General features: G+C 39.5%; 1 protein-coding gene across 3 annotated transcripts in view; it reads right to left on the bottom strand.

Annotated features, from left to right (window-relative positions):
- SLC44A1 (solute carrier family 44 member 1) overlaps positions 1-27,464 on the bottom strand; it is a 226,376-nt gene that overhangs the window by 149,642 nt on the left and 49,270 nt on the right. For all 3 annotated transcript variants that reach the window (XM_049770819.1, XM_049770831.1, XM_049770826.1), the window contains exons 2-3: positions 18,907-18,996; positions 6,216-6,358 (exon numbers count right to left, since the gene is read on the bottom strand). In XM_049770819.1, the coding sequence (XP_049626776.1) occupies positions 6,216-6,358; positions 18,907-18,996 (233 nt within the window). The remainder of the gene's footprint in view (positions 1-6,215; positions 6,359-18,906; positions 18,997-27,464) is intronic.

The following is a 27,464-nucleotide window of genomic DNA, read 5'->3' as shown; positions in this document are numbered from 1 at the left end:
ATTCGCTCCTGGCTTGGGGGAGACCATATGGGATACTGGGGGATTGAACCATGGTCTGTCCTATGCCAGCTGCGTGTAAGGCAAATGCCCTACAGCTGCGCCACCACTTGGGTCCCCTTACCATACTTCTTAAAATCACCTCAGTACTTTAAAATATACTGAATGAAATAAAGTCAGATACTCCCTTTCCAATTTCTTCTAACTTCTACCTATTTTATTACAAATAAGTTCTTTTTAAGTAACATTTTTGATGATTATACCTCAGAGTCAAACAAAACTTGAAGCTCCAGGGTAAGAGCTGAGTAAAATGGCTGATAGATCAAAGATGTCCTCACTCCCTCTCCTTATCTCCAAATATTTATACTCTAGGACATACAATTTATAACTACCTAGAAGAATATGGCAAAAGGTGACAGGACATCATTTCCATGATTATATGCCATAAAATTGTAATTTTTACCTTGCTAGCAAAATTTCTGTTTTGATACTCTCTTGCTGGATTTTTTTGTTTTTGTTTTTGTTTTGTTTGGGGGTTACCTGGGAGGTGCTCAGGGATCACTCCTGGAGGGCTCTGGAGATGACATAGGATGCAGGGCATCAAACCTGGTTTGAACATGTGCAAGGCAAGCTCTTACATAGACTTTGAAGAAGTTAGCCATCAGATTGAGAGCCCAGCCTAGTATGCACTAAGGGCCATCTCCAGCTGATAGCTTGTACAGAATAGAGGCATTCAGTGCATTCCTCCAGGGCTCTATACTCCCAACAACAACGCAAGCCCCTGAAAAGGAAGCTTCCCTAATTCAAACTTCGGATAACAGCCCAAGCCTAGTTCAATACCTTGATTATGGTCTTGTGAAAGTCTCTGAATCAGGAAACCCAGGCAAGCCGTATCAGGCTACCTGCCCCAGAAAAACTGATAATGAGTACATCTTGCCACTAAGTTCACGGTAATACATCATTGCCTAGCAACTGATGATTAATACAGGCAGATGAGAAACACACAATAATAATTAGAGAACCATTTATAACATTAGAAAAACAAGGATGAGATCAGAAAGTTCAGGTAAAATTGGTCCACTATAAGATCTAGTTCATTTAAAAATAGTCCATAAAGCTATGACAGACACCTTAAAAAGCTATCAAGAATTCAGATTGGCAGATGCATAAAAAAGCCAAGAGGTGGAATCAACTGGCTATTATAGATCACATTATCTTAACACAGAAACACAAGATGGGATTTGTGTAATGGGTCCTGAGAGCACAGGATAGGAAATGCATAGTCTAAGTGACTTCACTATTGATACTACAGGCAAGGCTTTGCTGGAAATGACAAAGAAAAGCTATGTTTTAAAGAACTTAATTCTATCACATTATAAAAGGTGGGGCAGATTAGTGAAAAGACAACCAAAAATAGAAATGTTTAGTACAACAGTCTTTCCAAGAAGCTAACAACATTGGGAAGGCAGGTGGCTTCACACTCATGGAAGATCCAAGACATGCAAATTAAAACTATAAAGCACTATGTTTCAGTTGATTGAATTAGTGGGAAAAAAAAACCCTGATGACACTAGCAAACATAGAGCGATCTCAGACACTGCGGGTGGGGAAATAAATGAAATGGCTAAATGGAAAGCCATCCAGCAATATACATTATTAACCTTAAAATATCCAGGTTTCAGCCCTAGTGATTCTTTTCCTAGAACTTAAGAGTGTTTGCTGCATTCCAGGAATGGAGCAAATTGTAATAACCAAAATCAGATCTCGCTGCTTCTCTTGAAGAATTTAGATGAGAGAAACTTAAAATAATCATAAAATAAATATACAAATTGCATATGCTTTAGGAAATGATGAGAGTATTTTAAAATATCGATTTAAATGAAAAGGTCATAAAAGACGACCTCTTTTAAAGTTACTGTCATGCTTGGAGGCGAAGGATGTATGAATTTAGTTACCTGAAGAATAGGAGATTGAGAGGAAGGAGGGAAACTCCTGATATAGGAAACAATACTAAAAATGACAAGAAAAGAGTGTATTCAAGATTAGAGAAGACTCACTTATTGATACATTCAACAAATATATATGATCAGCCAAGCAAAAAACCAGGTACCAGGGGTTGAGGACTGAGGGAAGGGAGAAAGGGATCAAAGTTAACATGAGGTAATAACAGACAAACCAGGTACAAAAATATTTATAGTGTGGCAGCACCTAATATTCATAAAAAAATTGTACAAAGGAGGACATAAGAATAAGAAAATCAAGGCATTTGATAAAAGGAAAAGAAACCTGCCAAAGGGACAAGTAGAAAGACTTTAATTTCCTTGCAAATACAAATGATATCAGAATAAGTGAAAAAGGTACGTTAAAACATTGATAGGTCTGAATTAGTAATGCTTTGCATACAGGAGGCCCAGGTTCCATTCCTACAACATTAGGTACCCAGAACTCTGCTGGGAACAACCCCCAAGTTCTACCATGTATGGTCCAAAGATTAAAAAATTAGTACTGATTATACTAGATAGGTAGGTAGGTAGATAGATAGATAGATAGATAGATAGATAGATAGATAGATAGATAGATAGATAGATAGATAGATAGATAGATAGATAGATAGATGATGGATAGATAGATAAGGAAGAAATAGAGATAAAAAATAAATTTAAAAGTTATAAAGTTATATGTGAATTAGGAGAAACTATTTTCCCAACAGCTTTCTAGGAACGGCTTTTAAAAATGTTACATATTAAGGAAAAATTAACCATTTTTTTAGAATGAATGATAAACAGGATCTCTCTTGACAGAGGCAAATGAAACATAGAGTAATTACATGTATAACACAACATTTAAGACAAATCTCTTGATAAGAATATGCTTAGGATCACTGGCAAGTTGTAAAAAATATATAAAAATGATTATAGAAACTAAAGAGAATACAAGGGTTAAGGTGCTCGCTTTATATACTGTTGGATTAGGTTCCTATCCTAATCAGTATTTATACTCCACCCTAGGGTGTGATCTGGTGATAAGATTACTGGATTCCCCCTACTAGCTATTCCTCCTCCACCCTAGGGTGTGGCCTGGTTCTTGCTAATAAAAAGCCTGAGTTTCAGAAAGGAAGGCACTCATTCTTTGGTCTTCCTCACTAAGCTACTTTCCTGCTTAGGAGCAGATGGGTGTGTGGTGGGATTCCTGGCCTGAGTGTTGGAATTCCTGAACCCATTCTTGCATCTTTTCACTGTGTGGATTATTTCCTGCATCAACATTTGCTTCCAGATTCGTGTCTCTCCAGGTCCTCATTTTGGAGCCTGGGCCTCCATTTATAATATGAAACCACCTCAATTTCATGTGACTCTACATAGTTTCTAAGTACCACCAAGTGTGATCCCTGAACACAAAAACAGGAATAGTCTTAAAGCACCACGAGGAATGACCCCAAACTGCCATCCATCCCCAAAAATATTACCTCTCAAAAAATTATAATCATATGAGCAGCACATTAGAAAGAACTTTTTATCCAATCTTCTCTATGTACTAAAATGTTTTGAATGTTGGTACATGTCTATTGAAGTAACCAGTTTTTTTTTTTGGTTTTTCTTTTTTTTTTTTTTTTTGGGGGGGTCACACCCGGCAGTGCTCAGGGGTTTTTCCTGGCTCCTTGCTCAGAAATTGCACCTGGCATGCACGGGGGACCATATGGGACGCCGGGATTCGATCCGATGACCTTCTGCATGAAAGGTAAATGCCTTACCTCCATGCTATCTCTCCGGCCCCTGAAGTAACCAGTTTTTACTCTATTTAGGATAATTCTTTGCTTGCGCTTGTCACTCATGGACTGGAAGTACCTCTGCATTGGTCCCCTTCCCCTACCAGTTCTCCACCCCATAGGTGTGGGTCCTTCTCTTCCCAATAAAGACCTCTGGTCAGAGAGACTGCTTGAGGTTTCCATTCCAAGCTAGCAAATCTACCTACTGTTATCTTTTGCCCAGGAGCAGATAGCTTGTGGTGAAAGTTTCCTGAACCTGTTTTATCTCTTCAACCTTGGGTTGATTATTTGCTGTGTCAGAGTTGTTTCCAGACTCTCATTCCCCAATCCCTCTAGGACTAGGGGATGAGACTTCCACTACATATATCAACAACATTAAAAACATAAAAGATGGGGCCGAAGAGATAGCATGGAGGTAGGGCGTTTGTCTCCCAAACAGCCAATCCAGGACCAAAGGTGGTTGGTTCGAATTCTGGTGTCCTATATGGTCCCCCGTGCCTGCCAGGAGCTATTTCTGAACAGACAGCCAGGAGTAATCCCTGAGCACCGCCGGGTGTGGCCCAAAAACCAAAAAATAAAAAAAAAAGATATTTGAGAACCTGGAGTTAGGGGATATGCCTTGCACATGTCCAACCTAAATTTAATCCCAGGCAATTAATGGTACCCAGAGCATCACATCCTCAAAGATATGGTCACTGGCATTGCATGGTGCCTGTGCATTGTCAGGAATGACCCCCCAAAAAGCCAAGAGTAGCACCTAAGGATTATGTTATAGTCCCAAACAAAAGATAAAGAAATGTTTTAGCCAGCTTCAATTTTTCTGATAAAGCACCTAAATGAATTGGACACCTATTACCTTAAAATTCATTTGGTTAATTTTGAAAATCTACTTAGTGAAGTGTTTAATTAAAAGTCTGACAAAGGTTAAATATATAATTTGAATATACTGACGTTATACATAAAATAATGATATATTTTATAAATAAGACATTGAAAAGGAAAACACAGCTCTTTTAAAGAAAAAATAGAATTAAGCCAGAACTTCATGAACTCCAAAACATAAATATTGAGAATAACCTAAGGTATTAAAGTCTGACAAAAAGAAAATATGTGTTGCTTTTAAAATAGAACCAAAGCGGGGGGGGGGAGGGGGGGCTGAGCGATAGCACAGCAGTAGGGCATTTGCCTTGCATGCAGCCTACCCAGGAAGGACTGGGTTCAATCCCCAGCATCCTATATGGTCCCCCAAGCCTGCCAGGAGTGACTTCTGAGTAAAGAGACAGGAGTAACGCCTGAGAGCCGCTGGGTGTGGCCCAAATATTTAAAAAGAAAAGAAAATCAAAGGGACTAGAGCGATAGTTCAGCAGGTAGGGTGCTTGCCTTGTATGCCAACAACCTGAGTTTGATCCCCAGTATCCCATATGGTCCCAGAGTACTACACCAGGAGGACTACCTAAGTGCTCTAAGCACCACATGTAAGTACTCCCCAAGCCCCAAAATTAGAGATTAATGTGCACTTATAACAATGCACTTTATAATTTTAATCTTTCAAAATCCATTATCTGGTTCAGAATGTGGTTTAGTGGTAGGGAGCATGCCCTGTATGGGTGGGACCCAAGATGTAGGTCCCGGCATGCAAAAGAAAAAAAAAATCTATTATCAAGTCTCTTCCCTTTGACTCTCATTAAGTACAGTTGGAAAGCAAAATATAGTTATTTTCTGGGTTAAGGCTTGCTGAACCAACCATCTAGTGGGGAAATAGTATTAGAGTAATACTCTCAGATCAAGTCATTATCCATGAAAACTGGAAGGCAGCCCATTTTAAATGGCAGCTAATTTTGTTTCCTGGAAAATGTTTTTCTAGACCAAAAAGTAGAATGAGTCAAGTGAACAGTTTAAATTTTTTTTTATTTTTTAATCTCTTAGCTTTTGAATTGGGGCTCCCACCTTTTTCATAGCACCGTGGGTCACAAATTACTTTATTTTACCACATATTTATGCATTTTTCTATTTTTCTATAAAACTAAGAAGAAAAAAATCAAAGAAAGACTGGGGGCCTGGGACCAAGTGGTCTTGGATGCATTGGCAGGAAACTAAATAAGGACAGAACTAAATCTCCAAGCCAAAGTCAATGATAATAGAATCAAGGGACCTAAGCTTTTAACAATCTAAACTTAAAGGGGCCTGTCATACTGGCAGGCCAGGGGGCAAAGAGTGGTGGCATAGGATGTACACTGGGGCCATGGGTAGAAGGAAGTTGGCACTGGTAGTGGGAAGGGCCCTAAATGATTGTATATCTCAAATTTAACTATGAAGGATTCTGTTGATCATAATTTTTTCAATAAAATAAAAAGAAAAATAAATTTTAAATACAAACAGCTTTTCTCCACCAGCCCCTCCCCAACCTCCAAGCGGCGTTTCCATAGTATGCATCATTCAGTAATGGTCTACTCACTTCCGGTGGGTGTGGTCCATGCCACTGTTTGGTATTGCTTCCAACTTTGCATTTTTCTGCCCACAGATATTTCCATAGCTGTCGTATCCTGACACTAGTCTCGCTGCTGCACCTGTTGCTACTGAAAAGCCACAAATAAATCCCTAGGGGGGGAAAAACAGAAAAAAAACATACAAATAAACCATTTCAATAGCAACAGTCACTACGTGATACCATAATGAGCATCTTGTCTGTTGAAGGGAACAAAGGGCTATCTTTCCTTATTGCGAACACTGTCCCGCTGTTTTCCTTAGATTTCATTTGAGCAGCACAAAAATATAAAGTCCACAGGGAAACACTATTTACTACTGTAACAAAACAAATCTATCGCTCTTACATCGTAAGATCGTCTTTAAATTTTATAACAATAACAGCAGCTTCTCTGTATGAGACAGCTGCTCGAGCAAGGCCTTGTCCTAGGTGCTTATCATACATTAACTCTAATCCTCATGGTGAGGAAACTGAGGCTGAAAAAAGTTAAATATATTGCCCAAAGCTACAGAAGCTATTTAAAAAATAAAATCTAAACACTGAATCAAATCCAGCTTTCTTTAATCTTTCGTTTAAAAGGGGTTCTATTAAATGAATAGCAACAATGGATACAAGAAAAAAATGAAAAGAAAGTTATGTTCTCAAATGATCATGTTTGTGCACACAATACTGTTTCCTTCCAGCAATAAAGTTGTATACAGATAAAAAATATTACACCAGAAGCACCGCCATGTCCTACAATTGGAGAGTTAAGGAGAGGAAGCTTAAGTTTGTGTGCACTGAGGTCTTTTTATTTCATGGGACTCAGCTTCATCGCTCTACCAATGATAAATGGTAGCTGTCTCAACCTTCATCACACTTGCCAAATCAAGTGCTCTTGGTCAAAACAAAGCAATAAAAACTTCCACTCAACTGCAGTCCACTGGGCCAAGAGCAGGAGGTAAGGTGAATCACTTCTGATGAACTGACTGTAAAAGGAGAATAGACAGGGCTTATGAAACAAGTTCACAAATTGTAACTATAGGGTTGAGTCTTTTGGGGGGCCCTGAAAATGGACCAAAGTGCTAGGGTGTGTCCTTAGCACATTAATGCCAGGTTCATGCTTGAAAATGCAGAGTTTCTTAAACACCACCAAAAGCAATCCCTGAGCACTGTGCTGGTAGTCCCTAAACATTCCCCAAACAAAACGTTCAAAAATAAGCAATAATGAATAAATGAATAAATAAATGAATAATTTGGGGCCCAAGTGATGGTACAGCGGCAAGTAGGATGCTTTTCTGAAAGATGCTGACCACTTCATATATTCCTCTAATCCCTACCAGGAATGATCCCTGAGTACAGAACTAGAAGTAAGCCCTAAACACTGCCAGGTGTGGCCCAAAAACACACACATAAAATTGAGTTTTTTCATGTTTATTAAATGACTATGAAGGCAGAAATTGTGACCAAAAACCTGATCAAATGAGTTAAACGAACTGCCCTGCTAGATCTCAGATCTATGGTGATAACTATGTACCGAAATGCAATTCCTCAAAGAAAACCGTTTTCCCCTTAAATAGACTTTTCTAAAATCAAGTAACTCTTCTACCCTAATCATGAAAGTAAGGAAAGAGCAAGGAAAAGGAGAGAGAGAGAGAGAGAGAGAGAGAGAGAGAGAGAGAGAGAGAGAGAGAGAGAGAGAGGGAGGGAGAGAGAGAGAGAGGGAGGAGAAGAGTAGGGGGGGGAGAGAGAGAGAGAGAGAGAGACGAGAGAGGAGAGAGCGAGATGATAGAGAGAGATGAGATGACTGAGAGACGAGGAGAGAGAGAGAGAGAGAAGCCCTTGCTAGTAAAATCTTTTGGAAAATGCATCTGAAACTCTATGGTACAAAGCCTACAAAGAGAAATTAAGACTAAAGTAACCCTGATGTATTAATCTCTAGCTCTCTGATCCGGGTTAAATAATTCAACTCACTTTACTTAACTGATTCCAAAAATGGGGATATAGGAGTGTGTGGTTCCTAAGTTTGCTAAAAGAATAAAATGAATCTATTAATAAGATGGTATGACTGACACTTAGCCTGGAATAAGAATTCAATCAACATTAGACATTTTTGTTATTAGAAGTAATAACGTGCTCTAAAGGAAAGCCCATAGGTTGGATCCCACACTGATAAATGGAATGCTGGGAACATGGGTGTCATGTTTCTTTGTCCTTCAGTTTTACCCTCAGTATAGAAACTGAGGCTAAACTCACCACAAAGACTACTGTAAAAATTATATGAGATAAAACTTGCCAAGTGTCACAGTCCAAATAAATGTGAGTGTCTTTCAGCCTCAAATCTGCTAACGCAAGAGGGTTAGACATAGGCAGATCCATACTCCCTCTTTGCCCCTAACCTAATTGCTCCTCTTTCCTGCTTTCTCTTGATACCTTCAAGGATAGTAGACGGCAACTAGAACCACCTCAAAAGTTCAAGTGAATACCAAAGACACCAGGGGAAAAGTATACAATGCTCTTCATGCAGACATGCATGAAAATCACCATATTTTTTTCCTCTTGGGGAGATAAAAATACAAGCTGGTGAGCAGCCTTTTTAGCAGGGCTTGGAGGCCAGGGGACTATTCTTGATGACCTTGATCAGACAGTTATGTACTTGAGCTCAGGTCTACTGGTGCTGAAGGCCATCAGGGTAACCCCAGCAGTGCTTGTTGGCCACTGGCCTCCATCAGTGGTATTGAGGGATTATACAAGGTTAGGGTTCAAACTCTCAGTCTGTGCTTGTGCTGCATGCATGTGTGCCATCCCATTGAGCTACCAACCCATTTTAAGTTCCTATTCCTACTTGAAACCATGAACTTTTAATTAGAAATCTCCATACTACACAAAAACTGGGAGTAGAGGTGCATGTGAAGAGGCTTAATGGTTGACCTTTCAATACAGTTAATCCCTTTTTTTTTGGTTGCTGGAGTTCAGCTGACATATTTATAATAAAGTTAAGATCCATGGCTTTGGTATAGAGACCAGAATCCACCACCAATGTCATTATGTTATTCCTTGTCCTTTTTTTCATTCCCCTACATCCTCCCACCTGTTTCTTCTTCCTCTCTAACACAGAGCATCAGATTAACTTCAGGGTCTAATGATGAGAACTGTATTAGATAAAACATATATAAACTCAGGGGCCAAAGTGATAACATAGCAGGTATGGTGCTTTCCATGTACACAACTGACTCAAGTTCAATCCCCGGCAGCCCTTACTGTCCCGGAGTCCACCAGGAGTAATTCCTGAGTACAGAGCCAGGAGTAACCCTGAAGCACTATCATATTACCCCCCCCCAGCCCAAATAAAAAACAAGAAACCAAAAATAAATAAATAAAAAAACAAACTGCTCCAGCTGATTCAATATGTGCAGATGATAAACATATGGTGATAAATCTGAATGGTAACATTAAATTAAAATGGTTAACAATGGTTACTGGGGACTAACCAAACACCTTCAGTTCTCTATTTCAGAACAAAAATGTCTAGGAGAAAAAAACTGAGAAATATTGCTAAAACACAGAAACCATAATTATGACCTTCTTTCTCTACTACTCTAAAATAGCAAAGCTCTTGCACAGTGGTAGGTCGTTTGCCATGCTTTCGGCTGACCCAGAATGGACCTTGGCTTGATCCCCAGGACTGATCTTGGTTCGATCTCCAGTGTCCTATATGGTTCCCCAAGCCAGAAGTGATTTCTGAGCGCCTAGCCAGGAGTAACCCCTGAGCATCACCGTGTGTGGCCCAAAAAGGACAGTGTTAGGGCATGTTGCCTTGCACGTGCCCTACCGGGACGAACCCACGTTCGATCACCGGCATTCCATATGGTCCCTCAAGCCTGTCAGGAGAGATGTCTGAATGCAGAGCCAGAATTAACTCCTGAGTACCATAGGGTGCGGGGGGGAAAAAAAGGAAAGAAAAGAAAAGAAAAACCAACCCTACAATAACAAGAAAGGTTAATTCTTCCACCTTCTTAAGAATTTTCTTCTTGAGTATGATAAATACTTGTGTTACCAATTTTTAAAAATGGTTTCTGATTTCCCTTTCTGACTATTTGAACAGTATTTTTGGACATCCAGATGTTTAAAAATATCAAAAGCCATCTCACATTCCTCTGGGATGTAGGTAAAATATAAATGTACATATATGGTAAAATAGGACACCACCATATCTTTACTTAGGCTACTTAAACTTAGTATCTTCTTATTAGAATAAAGCATTTGAGCAGTTACAGGGGAGAAGGGAAGGAGAATGGTAAGCTAATAAGATTGGAAGAAACCATGACTGTTATCCCAGAAGACTTCCCATATGGTAAAAGTATGACAATGGGAAACTAGGCCAAAGATAATTAAAAAATACAATCTCCTTAAAACTAAATCTGAAATTCAAATGCAGGAAGCAATAGAGCAGTAGAGGAGAAGAAAAAATATGCTTCATGGAAATGAAGGAGGATGAGAGAAACTTTACAGAATACACTCACTAATTTAATGGCTCCACAGAGGAAGCAGAAGCACTCAACAAAAGGAAATCACATTAATGAAGCAAATGATAAGGTAGAGGAGGGAGGCTTTTTGTAATCACTAGAAAGTAAGCCGATTAGTAAGGAAGAGAATCACAGCTAAAATCTTAAAAAGACCAGCTATGGAAGTGTTTTCAGATCTATTTGAAGGGAGAGGAGCAGCAAATAAATTTAATCACCATGATTCAATTCAGATAAAGGCATCCAGAAATCGTAGTAGATCCTAGGCAAATAAGTATCTACTGCCTAAGTGGGGGAAAGAATATTTGCTTATTCATGAACAGGATCGTATTCCCTTCAAAGCACAATAGTTATTTCAACTGAATTTGGGATGTGTATTTTAGTATCATTAGCCAAAAAAAGGGACACATTTTGTTTGAATTTTATATCCCAAGTCTAAACGGTGCAACTGAGCAGGGCATAAGGTTTTAGTTTATAGGGCATGAGAAGGGAAAGGGGGATTAAATAAAAACATGTTAGGGGTATGGATGAGTATGTGGAAGATGCGAGGTTGTGTATGCAGTTAGCCCCTCTCTCAAAAATAAATTAAAACAGACCCAGACTTTTTCTTTCAAATACTGCATCCTTTATGTCAGCCCCCTTATCTCCTCAATCAGTGCTTGGAGTCAGTCTCCTAATAACTGATTTGTTAAAGCTAAGAGTAACATTGGACTTCTATCTGCCTTTTCTGAGATTCCCTGGGACAAGGAAGATAAAAGAACACAGCAGACAAGTGTAAGATTATTAAAATATCTGATGCAGCTGGATTTTATGCAAAATCTTAAAACCATAAAAAACAACAACAACAAAATTGTCTTTGGGAATCTACTGGAACTCTGGATTTCTTTTCCAGTTTAATAGAAAGAGAAAAAGCATAAACATGAAATGGTGGAAAGTTTTAGAAATAACACTCAGTAAGTATTTCCTGGGCATATACAAGGTTTGGTAAAACTTACCCTAAAAATAACTGAAATGTTCTCAAAAGAGAAAAAAATAAGTGCACAAGGGTAGGAAAAATCACCAGTTTAGAGAGGAAGCTGAGTAATGCAAAGAAGAATACACAATTAAGATATGCTGAGTACTGACCCCGTAGGGCACAAATTTACTATGCTTCTCTGAAACTCCATTTCCTTCCCAAGAGGATTGGAACAGATTAATTGCTAAAGTCTTTACCTCTTCCAAAAGCTTATGATTGTAAGGAAAGATAGCTCCAAAGTAAAATTTCTTCAGAGTATACCAGCATGAAGAAGTTAGTATTTTTGGACAAAAACAGTGACCAAAAAAGCAAGAGCAGATTAAAAGCACCTGGTGGTGCCCAGAGATCAGTCCTGACAGTGCTTAGAGGGCCACATGTGGAGGTGCTAGGATTGAACCCCGATTAGTGGTATGCAAGGCAAGCTAATGCCTTAACTTTTGCACTATCTCCAATCCCTTAAATAAATTTTCCCCTTAAAAATAATTTAATCCCCCCCCCAAAAAAAGGGGGGACCTGAGCAGTGGTGCTAGGGTAAGGCATCTGCCTTGTGCGCACTAGCCTAGGACGAACCTCGGTCATCGTCCCCCTCACTCCCCCCCATCTCATATAGTCCCCCAAGCCAGGAGCGATTTCTGAGTGCATAGCCAGGAGTAACCCCTGAATGTTACCGGGTGTGATCCAAAAACAAACCAAAAAAAAATGTTTAGTAATAAAAGTTATACATTTTGTTCCAATTTTTAGGAAGTGTGAGAAAAAAACAAAAGACTGTACAGAATGAATAGTCATTAGGATCTGAGAACCTTCAAGTAATGTCCCCATACATTTCTTCCTAGTCTATAATTCTGGCAAAGCACAGACCATCACACAGGTGACTAAACACTGTGGAGAGCCTTTTGCTTCATGCTGCATACTCCACAATAGCTAATGAGGTAGAAACATTACCTCATTGGGAACTAGACTCATGCTATGAAATTATAAAAAGTCCCTGACAATAGTCTGAAAGGAAAAGCTATGTGTCTCCGAGGCCAGCTCATTCTACAAAATTCCAACTCCGCATTCTTATCATCATCCACACATTCTACAGCTTCTCACTACACATTTTTCCAAGCTATGTTCCTTCCTGCACACACCCTATGTCCACTACAGCATCATCACGGTTTCCTGGATGGCTCTGAGAAGATACCATGTAAGAATATTCTTTCACATTCTCTCACCAGGCTTCTGGTCATCAAGAAGCTTTCCAGCTGCATTAGAAGAAATGCACTATTGGCATTTCTCCACTATTGGCTCATGGCCTGAGCTTTTGGTAAGTCTACTATTTCAGAGGCAGGTAAGATTATGGTAACCTCTAGCTACATTGGTGGCAGAGAGATAGTGGTTTGGGTGCTTGCCTTGCACAAGATCAGTTTGGGTTTGATCCCTGGCACCTGAACCCACCAGGAGTGAGCTTTATTGCAGAGTCTGGACTAAGCCCTGAGTACTACCAGATGTGCCCCCAACAATTTTTTTCCCTGTGGGTCCTAATTCCAATCAACTAACAATAAACTACCTGTTGAGATCTCACTTTCTTTCCAAGTTCAGTGCTGCCATATAGAATTTTAACGAATTCTTTCAGATCTGTGCTTTTCTGTACCTATCTATAAAATGCAAAAAATGAAAAACACAGTATATATATTTCATTGAGCAGCCATGAAAATGAAGTGAGTTTTGGTATCAAGGAGAAAGGAACCTTAGTCTATAGAAGTAGTGACGACCAGTGCAAGTTGCAGGAAGTGGTCTCTAATTTCCATGCTAATGATGCCTATTCAGGTCAGCACTTAGGGGATTCTTTTTTTTTTTCTTTTTCCTGGCTTCTAGACAGATTTCGTTCAGATGGTTTGCGCTCTTCTCTTCCCCCTTCCTTTTTTCTTCATTCTGCTTATCCTCTATTACTCATTCTCTTTTTCACATGTTCTTCTCCCTCAGGTTGAATTCAACTAGACTTTTGCTGGAGTGATAGCTCAGTGGGGAGGGTACTAGTCTTGCACTCAGCTGACTAGAGCTCAATCCTTGGCATCCCCATATGATCTCCTGAGCTTTCCAGGAATAGTAACTCCTGAGTGCAGAGCCAAGAATAACTCCAAATCACCACCAGGTATAGCCCCACAACAAACAAGTAAAAAAAATAAAGATATCAGACCATCCACAACAGGAAAAAAACACTAGCCTACATGGTTTAGACTTCCACAAGTCATGATCACCAAGGAGTGTTGTGTTAGACATAATTAGGGAATGGTTCAGCTACTAACAAAGTAGGGAACACTGTATTCATCCCATTCTTGCTCCTCCAAAGTGATCTGCCTTACCCTGTACATTGACTTAACAAGCCAAAATTGACATTAACTACCGGGATCATCTTTCTAAACAATCAAATTATTTCATTCTTGCTCACAATTCATCAGTGGTTTATCAGTCTCTAAAACAGTAGGAATCAACCCAGATTGAACATTAGAATCACAGTGATTCAAAATCTGGAAACAACCCAGATGCCCGACAATGGATGAGTGGCTAAAGAAACTGTGGTACATATACAAAATAGAATACTATGCAGCCATAAGGAGAGATGAAGTCATGAAATTTTCCTATACATAGATGGATATGGAAATTATTATACTGAGTGAAATAAGTCAGGGAGAGAGATAGACACAAAATAGTCTCACTCATCTATGGGATTTAAGAAAAATAAAAGAAGTTATTGCAATAACACCCAGAGATAAAGAGATGAGGGCTGGAAGGATGGACCACAATATGAAGCTTACCACAAAGAGTGGTGAGTTCAGTTAGAGAAATAATTATACTGACAACTATCATGAGAATGTTAATGAGTGTGAGAAGTAGAATGCCTGTCTCAAATACAGGCAGGGGTGAAGGAGGAAGGAGATAAGGGTTATTGGTGGTGGGATGGTTGCACTAAAGGGAGATAATCTTTCTTATAACTGAAACTCAACTACAAACATGTCTGTAATCATGTTGCATACATAAAGATATTATTAAAAAAGAATCACAATGATTAAATAAGATTGCCTAGAATGGGACCAAGAAACAAGTACTTTTAAAAAGATTCCAGCTGATTCTAATTCGCATAGGTCTAAGAAATACTTGTTAACTCTTAACAAGAATCAGAAATTTAGAAGTTCAACTTTATATGCATCTTTTTAGTTCAGGGTAGATAACTCCTATATCAAAAATATTAATAAAAGTGTAAATGCAGATAGTGATTTTGAGAAGGCTTCTAATCATTAATTTTGTCAGAAATCCTAAGGTCTAGACAACTGAAACACAGGAAGAGCTTGGAAGGAAGAGAGGAACTCAAAGAGAAGTTCAAATTTTCATCAAGAGATGAACATTTTGAATTTAGATAAATTCTCCACAATAGATTTAGGGCTGCGAAAATGGCTTAAAGTAGTGAGTGTATGTTTTGCATGCAGGAGGCCTAGTTCAATCACTGGTATTGCATCCCCAGAGTACCAGAGGGAGTGACTCCCCAGCAACACAGTGAGTAGTCTCTAAACCCTGACAGATGAGGCCCAGAAACCTAAGATTTAATGGCAAATATGACTAAAAAAATGAGGAAACCTGTAGTTATCAGGGAGCAGACAAAGAATTACAAATGGGCAAAGTAAATAAAAATCATGATTTGAACTTAATTGAGGTTGCAAAACTCGGGGCGGGGGGGGGGGGGCAAAAAAGGCAACAGAAGCAGCAGAGAGGGCTGATGAGATAGCTATGAGGTTAAGCACATGCCCCCAAGCACCACTGAATATAACCAAATATACTAAATAGTTTTTTAAGGAACATCCATATTGTGCATATGTACCACAGTTTTTTTAGTCACTCATCGTTGTCAAGCCAGATTCTGACTATTGTAAATATTGCTACAATGAACATAGGCACAGAGGGTATTTTTGTATTGTGTTTTTGTGTTCCTAAGATATATGCCTAAGAGTAGTATTGCTGGATCATATGGGAGCTTGATTTCCAGTTATATAATAAACAAAATAAAATATATAATAAACAAGAATATAATAAAAATATAATGAACATGAGTCAGCTAGATGCAAGGTAAATGCTCCACCTGCTGTACTATTGCTCGGGCCCTTCAGATTCACTTTTAACTTTTCCAGAAGTGGGCTACTTAACACCAGTGATAGTCTTAGAAAAACTTGGTATTTAACTTTATATAGCTAGTCTGCAAGCCTGTGGCTGACCCGGGTTCAATCTCTGACATTCTGTAAGTTACCCCAGCAATTCCAAGAGTAATTCCTGAGTGCAGAGCCACAAATAATACCTAAGTGAGCATCATCAGTGTGATCCAAAACAAACAAACAAACAGCCAAAAAATAATCTATCTCCTCAGGTAACAGGAAAATTTTAAGGCGAGAACTACATTATATGAAAGCATCAGGCATAGAGTAGTGTTCAAAAGATATTTATCTCTTTAAAATGTTATAGAATAAAATTCCAAAAAGAGGGGGAAATTTTTAAAAAATGAATAAAACCAATATTCAGAAGACAGAAATCTTTTTTTTTTTTTTCCCTACCTAGGTGTCCCAAAAGACTGTGGGCAACAGACTTTGAAATTTCTGCAGTCTTAAGTGGCAGAATTTGATTTTAACTCAACCTCATGAAGGCAATCCATTAAAAGAATCACTCCAAAATATGTAATATCATGCCTGCATTTAAAAATACACACACAGTGAGTCTTCATTATCACTGCACTGAAATCAGCATTATATTAATTACCACTGCATTAAAACACTTCAGTAAACAAATAATTCCTTACTATTCTCAATCCCCAATCAGTCTACTGACATTAAATGATGGTGCTTTCCTGAGCTATTCCAGCACAAAAAGTCAATGCACCTCAGGTAGCAGGAACATGTTTTTATAAACACAATTTTGAAAGGTCAGCTACTGTTTGTCTCAGGGTTAAATTCAGCATGTGGGGGAGAGATTATGAACTTGTTCTTTCAGAAAATGATCTTTTTGCACATGCTGAGTGCACACTTGTGGAAACTGCATTTAAAGTGCAATTTCATAAAAATACACAGACTTCTAAATAGTATCTTAGAACTATTCATTTATGATGTCAGCGTTTTGACTTTTTCTAAATATTCCAGGCTTGAAACTACTGAAATATCCATTATCTTTATTTTATTTTGCAGTGCCCAAGATTATGGCAAAGGCCTCATCCATGCAGAGTACGGGCTTTACTTCTGAGTCACGAGGCAGATTTTCAAAGATATCTCAGGTCCTTAATTGTCTTTAAAAAGAACTTTGTAGGGGCACAGCACAGCACAACAGTAAGGTATTTGCCTTGCAAACAGCTGACTGGGGACAGACCAGGGTTCAATCCCCAACATCCCATATGGTTCTCCCCAGCCTGCCAGGAGCAATTTCTGAGCACAGATACAAGTGTAACCCCTGAGCACCGCTGGATGTAGCCCAAAAAAACAAATAAAATAGTACAAAATAAAAAGAACTTTTTAGTTACTTAACATTTTACTGGTTTATTTTCTCATTAAAATGTACTGTTTTAGCTTCCTTATTTTTTTTTTTTTTTGGTTTTTGGGCCACACCCAGTGACGCTCAGGGGTTACTCCTGGCTATGCGCTCAGAAGTTGCTCCTGGCTTGGGGGACCTTATGGGACGCCGGGGGAATCGAACCGAGGTCCGTCCAAGGCTAGCGCAGGCAAGGCAGGCACCTTACCTCTAGCGCCACCGCCCAGCCCCAAGCTTCCTTATTTCAGGAAATACTTTCTGCTTAAAATTACATCAATAAGCCATGAATAAGGAGGGTTGTTCTGTGATTCTCAACTAGCATGAGTGACCTACACAGTTGTAGAGAAACCCTAGAATAAGACTTTCTATGGCATCTTCATGAGAGGTCTAGGGATAAAAGAATTCCAAATACACACAAGTGAAAAGAAAACTGTATGAAGTAACACGCTGTGCTCTAAGTTGAAGAATTTAAGACAGATGTGGTCTGCACAGTGTTCCCAAGAAAGGGCAAGCACAGTGGAAACCAGCGCACAGGCCAGGAGTCAGAGACTGGGGCTCTATTCTCAGCTCTCACTCATCCTCAAAATAGCCTTGGGATGGCCACTGGCATCTCAGGAGTAGATGTTCTGAATCTAAAGTGAGACTGATGAACCGGATGAGGATTTCCAAGTCCTTTAAAATCCGAAACATCAGTTCTCAAACAGTTTGCCATCTGTCTTCCTGGCCTAGCACACTGCCATTGGCTCTACAGTTGAGCAAGCGCAGGTGGAAATCTGAGAGAAAATGTGCTATGAAGAGGAAGCACCTCCCCCAACACTGCACCAGGGACTCCCTTTCTCTAGCCTTTCTGCTCACTGAAAAATCAACCTGGGCCCTCGCTTTCCATCTGAGCCCTGTCACTTATTCCCACAGACACAGCAAGCAGCAGGACCAGCAGAGGAGGCAGAGGAAGCAGTAGCAGTGAGCAACCAACCAGGAGGAACTTTCCCCCAAAAGGCAGGATGGAGGCATTATGCAGACCATCTAGCTAATCTCTGATTTTAGACAAAGGAACACCACCTCCCTGAGAGGAAAAACTGACTTTCATTGAGATCACCAACAGATCTCCATCACTGGGCTCAATAAAAATTTAGGACTATTTCCTTTTATTTTTTTATTTTGCTCTTTGGGTCACATCACATGGTGCTGGTGGGGAGGATGTTACTCCCAGTCTAGTGCTTGGGAGTCATTCCTGGTAGTAATTAGGAAACTAAGTACTAGGATGACAATTTGGGCTTCTGCATGCACTTCAATCTATTGAGTCATCTCTCTGATTCCTCTATTTAGAGCTCTGCAATCATTCCTTCATGACCCTTCAAGATCACAATTTACAGAAATTTCTAAGTGATCTAACTTTCAAAGTGATAGACCTAGATTGTTCCTTTATTTTGACCTTATTTTTAATGGATAAAAAGATAATCTGCTTCAATGTATTTTTCAGCTATGATGATCAGTTGGGAAAGTCAAAAATAAAGAACAAGCTCCCTCCCTCTTTAAATCAAATGCCTCGTGGACCCCTTAGATCCCGACTTCAGGTTCTGATCATCTAGGAGAGTTTTCTTACCATCCCAATGCAGAAAAGGATAAAAAGCAGCAACCATGGTATATCTGTGCAGCTACGATCTTCCAGAGGCTTCCATTCTCGTTTGGAGCTCTAAGTAAAAACAAAAAAATAAGACAATGGTAAACACTTGGGCTGAAGAGCATACAGGGGGTATGGTGCTTGCCTTGCACACAGAAGACCCAGGTTCAATTCCTAGTACTATTTATGGTACCCCAAAGTCCAACAGGAGTTATCCCTTAGCACAGAACCAGGAATAAGCCTTGAGCACCTCCAGTTTGGGCCCAAAAACCAAAACAAAGAAAAAAGAAAGAAAATGCTAAACATTAAAATTACGAATGCACACGAGCATCCATTTCTACCAACTCCATATTTACAGGACAAAGTTCTACCAATCTTTTAAGATACAACTCTAACACCCTAATGGACAGAGTTCCCATTCTAATATTTTTTTAGCAGCCTTATTAGAGTATTTAGCAAGCTTAACTGCTATTTGTTAAACTATGTCCCCAGAACATGGTGAGCTTTGCAAGAATTAGTGCTCACTTCCCACCAGTCCCAGTCCCATTTCTTTTTTTTTTTTTTTTTTTTGGTTTTTGGGCCACACCCGGTAACGCTCAGGAGTTACTCCTGGCTATGTGCTCAGAAGTTGCTCCTGGCTTGGGGGACCATATGGGACACCGGGGGATCGAACCGCGGTCCGTCCAAGGCTAGCGCAAGCAAGGCAGGCGCACCTTACCTTTAGCGCCACCGCCCGGCCCCCAGTCCCATTTCTAAGAAGTTAGAAACATATAACATGTTAGTCATGTCCCAAGATCTGATGATGTCATAAAATGAAATAATTCTTCCAACTCCAGTCTTAGTGTTAGCATTTTCCTTGTGTTCCTAGTCTCTTATGTATTCATTAAAATGGAATTCCTACTCAGGGGTAGAGTCTTCTAAGTCTATTAAATCCAGGGCAAGGGGAAGAAATGAAAACATTTTTTTACAAATAGATCGCGACAACACCTAAACCACCATCCTTGAATTTTCATTTTTTTCTGCAAATATAAAGAGTTTCTGAATTAAATTTAGAGATTTCCTAGAGAAACTGCAGCATCTGAAAATTAATATGCAAACTATTGATTGGAATTCGGATTATAATTTTCTTATAGAAATAATTGTAGATTCCCAAGTCAGCTCACAGATTCCTTTGAACCAAAATGTAATTGAAATATTGAAAACATAGTTCCTGAGTTTTCTCATAAACAAAAGTCCCTGAGTCTCAGGGCCCCTCCTACAAGGAATAAGTAGAGTAGGAACAGTGAAAGTAGCCTTGTGAACTGTATGGGAAAGGTTTTTAAATTATAAGGTTAGAAATGCTACAGAAGACTATGACAACCATGACTGGGCAGAATTTATCCTGGGACCAATAAAAAGGACCCAATTCTAGGCCTTGGCCTATGAGAACAACAACAACCAAGATCTCTAATTCCAGAGGTCTGACTGAAACAACTGCAACCAAGCAGATCTTCTGGAAACATAATGAAAGACTCTATCCTAGGCTTCATTCTAAGATTGGGGCAAAAACCAAGACCACCAATTACAGAAGACTGATTAAAACAACAGTGATGGATCACAACTCCGAGAATCGTAAAGAAAGACTTCATCCTTGGCTCCATCCTTTGACCTGTGCAAAGATCTCTAGCTACAGAGACATGATTTTATCACCCACGACAGTTTCCAGACACCACAGAAGGACCTAGGGGAGAGTAAAAGTGCATGTATGGAGCCTGTAGTTATTCCCATGATAGTATACTTCAAGGGCAGAGAAATCCTGTATCTTAGGCCAAGGGAATTCCCTTTCTAATCTCCCCAATATTTACTGTGCCTATTCAAGAAAAAAAAGAGAGAAGCACAAATTAATTTTTTTAGTTTTGTTACTGTTGTTGTTTGCTATCTAATTTGTGCTTTGTTTTGTTTTGTTTTTATTTCAAGACTGTGGTTATTGTATGGGTGTTGTCTATATTGCTATGGTGCTTTTCGAGTTTGTTTGATTTTTTTTTAACTTTTATCTTTTTTCTTCCTTTTCCCTTCCTTCTCTTAAACTGATAGATAAACCCTCTAGAAGGACTCCTCCGATTTTTTGCTTCTTTGATTTTTGCCCCATTTTCTTTTTCTTTTTTTGGTTTTTGGTTTTTGACCACATCCGGCGGTGCTCAGGGGTTACTCCTGGCTATCTGCTCAGAAATAGCTCCTGGCAGGCACAGGGGACCATATGAAACGCTGGGATTCGAACCAACCACCTTAGGTCCTGGATAGGCTGCTTGCAAGGCAAATACTGCTGTGCTATCTCTCTGGACCTTTTTTTTTTTTCTTTCCTTCAAACAGAACCACACAACTTGAACCATCTTGTTCCACCTCACAAATGGAGGGGGAAATAAGGAGGGTACCAAGACCAAACAGTCGTATGAACATTAAGGAGGAAAAAAAAAAAGAAAAGATCAGACAAACTGTTGGAAGCCATAAGACTTAGAGAACAAAATGGAGTCTCTGATGCCTAAGAAACCAAAGGCCTGCGTACCTGACAGGCTGTACTGTGGCATTTCCCCCATGGGCCAAAAGGAAAGAACAGCCACATAGTTCAGTTAGCAATAGTCACAAGATGCTCCAATAAACCTCCTGAGTTGATAAGATATAGATCACATCCTGTTAAGCTACCATTGTGAAAGAATGTCTGTATGATCTAAGGGTATGCTGTAAAACTGGAAAGTCCGTCCTGTACGACCCCCCTACTTTTCTATAGACACCATGGAAAAGTACTGACTGTTACTTCTGTATTTTGCTTATCTATAAAAACTAGCCCCCTTTCAATAAACCTTAGCTCTTAATCAGCTAGCTTGACTTGAGCTAATTTCTTTCTCAGCCTCTTTCCTCCATTTCAGGTTGGATCCCGCTCATGACCCACGAATTACTTCGTGATCCTCATTCTCACACCCCCGTGGGTCGGGAGTCCCCCATCGGGGGTCATATTAAACACCAAATCCAAAGCCAATGACAACAGAATCAATATCCAAATTACAACATACTAGACACAGAGAGGACCACTTATACCAGCTGCCCAGGGTGGGGGGTAAAAGAGAAGAATATTGGATGCATGCTGAGAATAAGGGTGGAGGGAGGACAACATTGGTGGTGGGAACGCCCCTGATTCAATATCACTATGTACCTAAAATATTACTGTGAAAGATTTGTAATCCACTTTGATTAAAATTAAAAATGATTTAAAAAAAAATAAGCATGCTAAAAAAATAAAAATTATAAAGTTGGAGTTTCCAGGGGTTCCCAGAACTAAATCCAGGAAGCTATCCCAGGAAGATCTGAGATTACTCCTGGTGGTGTCAGGGAACCCTATGGGATGTAAGGAATCCAACTTGGGTATGCTGCAAATGCCATCTTGCCTATACTACTGCTCCAGCCTCAATCTGGTAAGTCTTTTCAGGAAGAAATTGTAGAAGCAAAAGAGAACTGGCAGTGAGGGGGCTCTCTGGTATAATCAGTATTTGAAGCAAAGCTTCAGTCTGATTTACTTATTCTTCTAAAATTATTTTGTTGTTTTTATGGTACTAGGGATGGAACTCAGAGTCTCTCACAAGTGAGGTGTATGCATCAAACCATGAGTCACAGCCTACCCTTAAACAATTCATCTGTAACTATGTTCCCTTGGACAATCTGATGAAAGTGAGATGTATTTGGGGGACGTAGCTAGTGGCAATACAGTTGCTAGGCTTAAAACAAAAGCAAAGGGGAAGGGGAAGGAGAAGCGGAGGCAGAAGGGAGGAAAGGAAGAAGGAAAGAGAAAAGAAAGGGAAGAAAACGGGAAGGAAAGAAAGAAGAAAGGGAGGGAGGAGGGTTGGACAGACAAAAGAATCCTGAGAACTAGGGAAAAGAAAAAAGAAAAAAGAATGCTAACTAGATAAATGCCTTTTCTCAACTGTTCAACAACAAAAGCCAATCACTGCTGAAAGCTTTGCTCCCAAACACCCACACAAGAAAACAAAAGGCCACTAGTTAGTCATGGAAAAAAACATACCCAAGAATGTAGCATTAAAAGGAGAGAGTAGGCAGTTTTTTCCAGAGGAATGTAAACACTCCAGTAAAAAGGATAAAGGACTGATATCTCCCCTGCTATCACTAGATACTACATGACTGGATAAATTGCATCTCTCTAGACAGCAGGAGGGGGGTAGATTGTATCAGTTAGGTTCCTTCCAACCCTAAAAAAAAAATCTATAACCAGGAATACAGTTCTGTGAAAAGGTGTTGTAATGGCTGGGGGTGGGGGGGCAAAAATAATTTGATCTTTGTTGCTCCAATAAGAAAGCTTATGTTGTGGTCTGTGTTTTGGAAGACAAGTTGCTCAGTCTAAATAATGTTTCTTCCAATTAACTAATTTCAATCTTGATTAACACTCATAAAAGTAAAATTTCTCACAAATTCAGACTATGTATGCCCCTTTGAAATTCATTATACTTAAGTGATTTCCTAGCACAATCACCACCTTAAAATACTTTTATCTTTTTTATTTTTGTTTTTGTTTGTTTGTTTGTTTGTTTTGGGGTCACACCTAGCAGCGCTCAGCGGTTACTACTGGCTCTATGCTCAGAAATCACTCCTGGCAGGCTGGGAGGACCATATGGGATGCAGGGATTCTAACCACCATCCTTCTGCATGCAAGGCAAAAACGCCTTACATCCATGCTTTCTCTTCGGCCCAAAAATACTTTTATCTTAACTAATGGTATGTATGGTAACAAAAAGGGAATCAGGGGCCGGAGAGATAGCATGGAGGTAAGGCGTTTGCCTTTCAAGCAAAAGGTCATCGGTTCGAATCCCAGTGTCCCATATGGTCCCCCGTGCCTGCCAGGAGCAATTTCTGAGCCTGGAGCAGGAGTAACCCCTGAGCACTGCCGGGTGTGACCCAAAAACCACAAAAAAAAAAAAAAAAAAAAAAAGGGAATCAGATTGAGCAGCTCCTTTATTTACACAAATATTTTCTTAATTATTTGGGAGTTTTTTAAACCTCAAACCAATATTGTTAATGCTTAAAGTTTCATCAACAACATAAGAAAAACAAAGATTCTACATATCAACAATGAATTCAGGGAAGAGACAGCACAGGATTTTCTTGCTCTGCATATCACTGACCCCAGTTCAAAACCTTGGCATCATCTGTTCAAGTTCCTGAACATGGCAGGATGTTGTCACAAAACAAAACCAACAACAAATCTTCAACTTACTGTGGGTTACTTCTGGATAAAATAATGGAGACCTTTCACTAGGGATGAAGGTGGAGAGAGGAGAGACTGTGGATAAGTATATCCAAGATCTATAAAGCACTCACACAGCTCAATAACAAAAGAATGCAGTAAACTCATTAAAAAATGGTGACAGAAAAATGAATAAACTCTTCTCCCCAAGAAACATATGGGTGGCCATTAAGGCTATGAAAAAGCCCTCCTCATCACTTATGATTAGAAAAATTTAAAACAAATGAGATCTCTTATAACACTGAAAAGGGTATTCATCAAAAAATCTGGAAATAGTGTTGGTAAGGTTATGGTGAGAAAGGGACCTTCATTAACTATTGATGGAGATGTTATCTGATTCAATCTCCGAGTAATTCAGAGATCTCTAAAATAAACAAGTAAGAATAGAACAGTTACACACCCAGTGATACCATTTCTTGACAATTATCTCTAACACACACACAAAATTCATTTGAAAGTATACACACACACCTATGTTCATCATAGCACTTTGTACAACACACACACAAAAAATTCATTTGAAAGTATCTATATGTACACACATACACATACACAACCCCTATGTTCATCATAGCACTTTGTACAATAGCCAAGATAAGGAAACAACCCAAATGCCTAACCACAGATGAATGGAGCAAGAAAGTGTGGTGTTCAAAATGCCTGAGAAAAGGTAAGTGGATAAAGAAACTGTGATATATCTATACAATGGAATACTGTTAGAAAAAAGGAAGTCATGAAATTTTTTTATACCTGGATGGATATAGTGGATATGTATTATGTTAAGCAAAATGAGTCAGAGGAGAGGGACATAGAATGATCTCACTCATCTGTGGGATATAAGGGGGAAAAAAGATAGTATGATCATAGTACCAAAGACAATAGAGATAATGGTCAAGAAGACCAGGCCATGGTAGGAAGCTTCCCACAAATAGCAGGGGAGTGTTGTTAGGGTAGAGATGGGACTGCTGTATATGACAATAATAGCTAAAAATGATTACTCAGGACAAGAACTGGGTGTTGAAAAGAGATAAAGTGATGACCATGATATCCCTCACTAACAATACAAACCGCAGTGTTTTAAAGGAGAGGGGGGGAGGGAGGAAACTGGGGACATTTGTGTTACCACGCACTGGTAAAGGATATTGTACATTGCATGACTAAAACTCATAAGTAACTATATCTGTGGGGGGGACTATTATGAACAACCACCCATGGGAGGGAAGGAGGGATGGGGGGACGGAGAGAGGGAGGGGAGGGAGAGAGGGAGGGGAGAGGGAGGGAGGAAGGAAGGAGGGAGGAAGGAAGGAGGGAGGGAGGGAAGGAAGGAGGGAGGGAGGGAAGGAAGGAAGGAAGGAAGGAAGGAAGGAAGGAAGGAAGGAAGGAAGGAAGGAAGGAAGGAAGGAAGGAAGGAAGGAAGGAAGGAAGGAAGGAAGGAAGGAAGGAAGGAAGGAAGGAAGGAAGGAAAGGAGGTAAGGAGGGAGAAAGGGAGGCAGGAAGGAGGGTGAGAGGGAGGGAAAGAAGTTGTATACAAACACACTATGCAATACTATGCAGCTGTAAGAAAAGATATACAATATTAAGTCATGGACAGGAGAAAGAGAGTTCAATGGTGCTAGCTTTGCAGGCAGGAGCTCTAGGTTTGATCCCTGGTAACAGAGAGTCCCCAAAAGTAGCCTCTGAGCCCCAATGGGAATGGTGCAGACCCCAGCTGTATCTTACTCTTGCTTGTAATTATATTCATAACATTAAAGTCAGACAAGAACCACTAATACATGTTTTAACATTTTGTCTTACATTTTCCCCACCATAAATGTTAAACCAAAGTGCTTCTCTCAGCTCTTAAAGAAGTCTAAGAGTAACCAACTACCATTTTCATCACATAATCATTACCATCATATAATCATAGCACCTGTATCTTTTATAAAGCTTCATATAATGGTCATAGCACAATTTTGCAAAACAAGAAATTGTCAAAATCTGCAGCAATTTTGCTATAACATATAGTATGTCTCAGATTACATACTGAGTCTTGAAAACTAGCTAAAACCTGTTGCCTTCTGGTGAACTGGATCTGCTCTAAAAAGGGTTATCAATCTCCTTAGGACCTAAAAAAAATTTCCTGGCTTAAAGTTTAGCTAAATGTATTTGTAGATGATAGTAACACAGAAAGGATCTGTGTTATGTTATAACCAATTAGGTCAAATAAGATATACTGGAGGGTATTAGCACAAATTGGGCAAGCAAGATGTGCCAAGATAGATAAGATGTGGCTTTTATTCACAAAAGCAGGAAAAGTGGGAAGGATTAGGAAGATATGAAAGGAGAGGTACTAAGGACAATTCATAGATAAAACAGTCATGTCGGTCTCAAATGTGGAGGCAGATAGGGTTGGAAATCAAGGAAGTGAAAAAGAGAGCTAGCTGATATCTAATGACAGACAGCCTTCATTAATTCATTACTTATTTTCTGTATGTCTGTCTCATAAATAATAAGGAGGTACAAAGCATGCCAAAAGATTTTACTGTAATATTATAACAGTATAACTTAATCTCTGGCTGTTCCATACGACCTTCATGGCCATAATTGGCTTTTTACTAGAATCTGGGAAAGATAGCATTAATATCTAGCACATATGAAGGTCAGCATTTGAATGCTTGGCATCAAGGATAAGCTTCAGCTTATTGGGATCCCTGGCTTACCAATTTAGCCTTCTTTATTGCTGGCCTATAGCAGTGACCTTCTAAAGATTATCTGTGTGTGTGTTTGTGAGTGTGTGTGTGTGTGTGTGTGTGCGCGCGCGCGCATGCGTGCACAAACCCAAGTGCGTGCCACATTTGCCATGCTCAGTAGCCACTGCTGGGTTGGTGCTCAGGGGTCAATCCTATTAGTGACCCTAATAGGAGTCACCATTGGTGACAATGATGCCAAAAGTTAAACCCAGTCTCCTGCCCACAAAGCAACATTCCAGTCCCTTTCACTATGTTCTTTGCCCTAAGAATAATATTGGTTCTGCTAAGTTTCTCAGCTTCAGTTCTAATAGAATTATTTATAAATTATAATTTATGAAATCTAGATTTGTTTTTGAAATCTAGATTTAAAAAAAATGAATGCACAGGTACGCCACCACCACCCTCCAAAAAAGAAAAGTATGTGCAGCGTTATCATTGTGAATTGTTGGGTCAGTTAGAATTGATGGCTTTAGAATTGACAAGCTTGATGGCTTGTCCTTTATTTACAAGATTAACACTACTTG

This window comes from Suncus etruscus, chromosome 1 (genome assembly GCF_024139225.1).
Source record: "Suncus etruscus isolate mSunEtr1 chromosome 1, mSunEtr1.pri.cur, whole genome shotgun sequence".
In the NCBI taxonomy this organism is placed as follows: Eukaryota; Metazoa; Chordata; class Mammalia; order Eulipotyphla; family Soricidae; genus Suncus; species Suncus etruscus.
This window is presented reverse-complemented; position numbering and strand designations above follow the sequence as displayed.